The 5640-nt window shown below is 31.1% G+C and overlaps 1 protein-coding gene across 4 annotated transcripts in view; it reads right to left on the bottom strand.

Moving 5' to 3' along the window:
- The window catches only part of LOC109533421 (protein I'm not dead yet), a 36337-nt gene that overhangs the window by 5396 nt on the left and 25301 nt on the right, over window positions 1-5640 (bottom strand). For 3 of the 4 annotated variants that reach the window (XM_019898737.2, XM_019898735.2, XM_019898738.2), the window contains 7 exons: window positions 4628-4814; window positions 4344-4545; window positions 4056-4255; window positions 3856-3995; window positions 1587-1752; window positions 562-742; window positions 339-476 (listed from right to left, as the gene is read on the bottom strand). In XM_019898737.2, the coding sequence (XP_019754296.1) occupies window positions 339-476; window positions 562-742; window positions 1587-1752; window positions 3856-3995; window positions 4056-4255; window positions 4344-4545; window positions 4628-4785 (1185 nt within the window). In that variant the 5' untranslated portion in view covers window positions 4786-4814. The remainder of the gene's footprint in view (window positions 1-338; window positions 477-561; window positions 743-1586; window positions 1753-3855; window positions 3996-4055; window positions 4256-4343; window positions 4546-4627; window positions 4815-5640) is intronic. The other variant, XM_019898736.2, reaches the window with a different exon arrangement.

Raw genomic sequence — 5640 nt, 5'->3', positions numbered from 1 at the left:
ATCGGAATATCTTTTAGACCCTAGAAAGAGAAAAATATAAATTCAGTGATTTTGCAAATGCGCAGCAATGCAGGCACCCGAAGACTTAAATTCGGATCGCAATCGATCATTGCTATTAAAGTGAAGTTACAGGGGGAACTAAAAATGTCCAATGATGCTAAGATACATTAAACTATGTGACGCCACTAGAATCTTCGAAGTCTTAGCAAAAAAGTGATAATGGTCGTGTAATCGACAAAAATCGTCTGGTTGCAATCTGATGATTTTTGGCGCTGTTAGTATGTATCTCTTAATGTAATTAACTTAAATAATAATTCTGTAATCTGTAATTTCCTTACTTTCCAAGTGAGAAGCGCATGAGATGCAGCTTTTGGTCGTTTCTCCTCATCCTTGCTGAACATGTAAATGAAGTCGGGGCTTGAAGGGATCACGAACAATAAGAGCACGACTATTAAAGCTGCAGTTGCGTCTTTGACCTTAAAGTATACAAAACGTGTTATATTTCGCGTTTGTGCTAAAGTTCGTAGAACAACCAAGTCCTTCGATTTTTTAATAACTCACTTTATGCTGCGTGATCAATTCAGCCCAGCCTACTATAAATTGGGGCTTTCTGAAGAACCACAATAGCACAGAAAGTACAAATAGACAACCAACGGCTGTTTCATGGAAAGACATGGGACCCATTTCAGTCAGTTTTCTTCCTATTAGCTTTCTGGCCACAGTTTCATTTTGCTTTCCAACACTGAATTAAGTTAAGGGTAAATTAGTTTATCGGAACTGATATAATTATATTTGAAATATTATTTAACGTGAAACATAATGACTGAATGAATAATATCTTTACTTTTATGGTGTACCTAATATTTATATTTTAATGTATCTATAACAAAACGTTTTTTGATATAAATGTTTGAGGCTCTAATTACTTTTTAATCAATCTGTGTTATGTGTGATGACCAATTTAACTGTGCTCAAACCCTGGAAACATTTACAATAAAAAAATAACGTTGCCAACAACATACAAATAACCAAAAAAATCAGAACGAAAATATTCATTAAAAAATATGTTTCCGCGTTAGAAAAATGAAAAATTATTGTAAAGTATCAGTTTTCCGAGGGATCATCCTGCAAGCTATACAGTTACAAAAAGCAAGGGTAAAAATACTGATAAAAATGCTTAATTTAAATTTATATTTTATGCAACATTTGTAAGAAAAAATAAAATCAACATAAAGAAAATACATTGGTGAACCAAGATAGCGAATCCGAGCAAGATTAAGCATATAAGGAATCACTAAAAATAACAGTTTTTTTTTATATATTTTTTGCAAATTTCTCCTGGCTTCTGTTATTGCCGCTGAAGAAAAATTACTTCAAAGAAAAATCCTTGACCACTTGTTTATGCCAAAATGAAAACCCGGTTCACCTATGATATTATGTGGTAATCCTGATCATGATTAATTGTTTCTTTGTATGAATTAGGCACGACTTTGTGGTGGTAAGCAATATGCGAATACCCATGTTATTTTAATCGAATTTTTGGTGTTGCTGTAAAAAAAGACTAGTGTTTTTAATAAGTGTCTTACTTAAGTCTCTTAGCGTCTGCAGATTTCGGTCGGAAAAGTCCCATGTACCAAAACTGGAGCCAAATAACTGTTAGATACATCATAATCAACATCATTGGCACATTGACAAAGAGCCACTTGGCAAACTCTACTCCAGGACTGTTGTCAAATCTTGTTTCGTAGATACCTAAAAGAATGATATTTGCTCGATATTTTACTTTATTTTTAATTACTGCTATTTTAATATTTATTTCACTGTAAAATATAGATAATATGGATTTAGAAACCGTTTGTTTTTTAAGAAAGCTAAGAGCAAGGTCGATAAAAATTAACCAGTGTTTGGAATATGGGTATTTAACAGCAATTAATTTATAAAGCAAAGCGATTCTGTTCCAAATAATTTGATGCGTCGGGTATAATAAAAAAATGTTTTTCTCAGTATTTTTACTAATTGAATTTTGTAGTAAGTTGAACGTTTTTGTTTGGTGGTAAATTTTGCTTTTCCATTAAACGCATGAAAATTGTCGAACCTTCAACAAACGAAATTAAATCAAGTAAGCAGCTTATTTTCCGTAAAATGTACTATTTAAATTCATCTGTTACACCATTAATTTCCACATTATCCAGTTATTATTTTATTTCATTTTTCTATTTGCGACGTTTGATAATATTTAAACTAAAATATATGCTGAAACTTGTTTGAGATACGAATACAAAATAATTGAAACCAATGTATGATGTGTTTAATCTATTTAAAGCCATGTTGTTATAACTGAAATCATTCAATATTATAACTGATGTGTTGCATTTTTTGTCGTATAAGAATTTTAATATTTTTATTATTTTSTCTTAAACGTTACACATTTTTCGAATCATCTCAACAAGTAACATCACGTTGTGCTGATGTTCGGTATGAGAGCAGTTTATGAAGTASAACTTTCAATATTTGAGCAAACTAGTCTCAAATACAGATTATGAAAAATTTGCATTTCAATGAATATACTGAATGTTTTAAACATTAATTTGTATCYCYTCTATGTATTCATYGRAACAATAAAATCGATACTAATTAAAACGACATTTAAATACTAATTTTACCAATTATAAATACCATGAAAACCTCAGACTAGTCAATAGTTGTTATRGAAMATTATTAATTATTTCGCYTCGAACAACTTTCGCAACTAATTTTATTGAGACATYTGAAATTATTGAAAATTATATTTTTTATGCTTTATGTTTAAGCATGTGCAAGSAACACTTTGTTTTTGAGCCATAGCTAGAAAAATTGGGAGGAATTGAAAACTTTCCGTTTTTYTTTCACGGTTAGTTAGTTTAAATATTTCCTCGATTTGATATACTCTTCAGAAGCGTGAAATGTATTKTGGTMAATASAAATGTATTTTGGTAAATTTTAAACAATAAGAAATATGGAAAGGTAATTAATTTGGAATACYAAATTTACTTCWTTTTGGTTTTAGTCCTTCAAAAATGTAACAATTGTAAATTAGAAATGAAAATGATCATCAAAATATAACTCAGAATGMGAAAACTGTTCACGTCCAGATTCAAATTTTAAWTATACTTAATCATGCTTAACTAATTTRCGATAAAAAAATTAAAGGATGTTGGACAAAATTAAATTACTAACGCATACCTATATAAAGTTTTTTGTCAGAAAAAGAATACGTACCGACAGTTTGCAATGTTTCCGATATTCCAGTCGAATTAGGTGTGAAGAAAACTAACACGGTTTTTATATAATTTTCTCTATAAAAACATCAAAAATTGTGGAACTATTAAACGAATGTTTATTTTATTTATTGTTTGTTTATTTGAATTAATACTCAGCCTATTTTAATTTTGTAAAATCATCATTAACATCATTTGTTTCGACTCCTTATTCGATAATTGTTTCATAGTTGTTGGGCAAATTAATAAAACATATTTACAGACCTCAATTAAGCGTGCTACATAAGATGAGCAAGGGTGGATTTTTCACATATATATTTGGTTTCATTTTTTATATTGTGTTCACTATAATTGATTAGAAGAAAGTAGAAGTAGAAGTAGCAGTACAAATTCCAAACAGATATTAAATACCTGACGATATAAAGCGCTGTTAAATGCATTCGATAATAATAAATAAAATTCCTTAATTGTGAATAGCACATCTCAATTAATTTTTTTTAAATGACTCTAAAGTAATTAAAGTTTTGTTGACGCAACATTACAAACGATCTGATATAGACATACACCCCTGCCAATAGCCATTCAAAATCCAATTTACCTTTAAATGTTAGATTTGTTCCGCTTCCAATGATGCATCCGTTTCCTCCTATACAAGCAGCATAAGCGGTTGACACGAAGTAGCACATAGTTTCTTTGGTTGGTCTCTTTGGATCTTCTTCATCCTCTTCGTCTGCACTTCTTAAATGAAGCTGCTATTTAGAATGACGATGTTTTACATTTGAGAACACGTAAACACACCTCATTTTTTCCGAAGAAGCGCCGTCTAAAAATGATGGAGTTTCAAACATCTGTCCAATTCCCTGTTCCTCCAGTTCGATCAGTGTTGCTTCAATTATCGGTATCATCATCGCTGTAGCTGCAGTATTAGAAATCCACATAGAAACCAACATTGTCACTGTAACCAGACCTAAGTTCAGTTTTCTGGGGCTACAACCCACCTAAAATAGCAAATAATAAATTTTTTGATTTAACATTTCTTAATTTGAGTCGATGCTTTTCCTATACTGAAGTAATGGTTTTACATACCAGTTTAATAACATATAGTGCTACCCTTCTGTGTAAATTACAATGCTCTAATGCAATGGCTATGATTAAGCCTCCAACGAACATCATATTAGTCTCTTTTAGATAGCATAGTGATACCTTGTCCGAATCTAATACCCCCATTAATGGAAAAAGCACCATTGGTATCAGCGATGTGACTGGAAGCGGAAGGGCTTCGGAAACCCTAAAACATTACCTTTGAGTTATAAGGAGAAAATGTAGAGAATATTTGTAAATACATTTTCTTGGGATAGGAAGATACTTACCAATAGCCGGCCATTAACAGTACAACGTAAAGACATCTTAGAGCAGCTACATTATCAAATAGAAACACTGGAAGTAGAGCTAATGGGTATAATATAATGAAAATCGTCTTCCAATATATTCTAATGGCGTTAAGAATTAGCCATCCAGCTGAAGCCATGTTGGCAGATAGATCTGTTAAAGATTTCACTGCAAAATTAAATGAAAATTGTAAGCTCTTTTTATTTAAAGCAGATTTTTTCGTTACTCTATTCTCTAATTCTAAATTCCAATTAACATTATGTTTATGCCATTCGCAATTATAAATAAATATTCTGAGAAATTGTCGCTAGGTACTTTGTACTTTGATAACGTGTAAATCTACAGACTTCTGAGTAAAAATTAACTTACTACGTAGTTTGCCTTATTGACAACTACGTCTGAATAATCCTCACAACATTTGGTAGCAAATACATAATCGTGATGCTTACAACTAAGAGAATTCATTATTGATACAGCATCATGAAATCAAATAATACACATTAATATTTTTAATTGCTGCGTTTATAAAACCGGTTAGTGTTGAAAAATCGCTTGATAATTGGCAATTATTAGCAACAATAATCAGGGTCAAATCATGGGGACGCAGAGTTGTGAGAGATTAAACACATTTAATTAATTGGCGTCTATGGTTTTTACAAATTTGTTTACATTTGGTTGTTTATATTATTTTGAATACATACAAGCAATGCACCCTAATTACTAAATCAAGACCTTCATTGTGTAAACCATTACGATGCTTAAGACAATTATTCGCGTTTTTTCCGCAGTATACGTAAATGTGAAGAGGACTTTGACGATTCTCAGTTCGGCTTAAGAAACGCTTTCAAAACGCGTGAAATTTTGTTTGCGTGCTTTATCGACTATGAGAAATCCTTTGACCGAATTCGAGACGATAAACTTATTAGAGTACCACAGGGAACTGGCACAGATGATGGCAATATATAAATAATTAAAAATGTTTATTCGAATCAAA

The sequence above is a fragment of the Dendroctonus ponderosae genome, unplaced genomic scaffold (genome assembly GCF_020466585.1).
Source record: "Dendroctonus ponderosae isolate FM_Combo_2020 unplaced genomic scaffold, Dpon_F_20191213v2 Dpon_F_20191213_4, whole genome shotgun sequence".
NCBI classification, from domain to species: Eukaryota; Metazoa; Arthropoda; class Insecta; order Coleoptera; family Curculionidae; genus Dendroctonus; species Dendroctonus ponderosae.
Note: the sequence above shows the minus strand (reverse complement) of the source record. Positions and strands in the feature narration are given on the sequence as shown.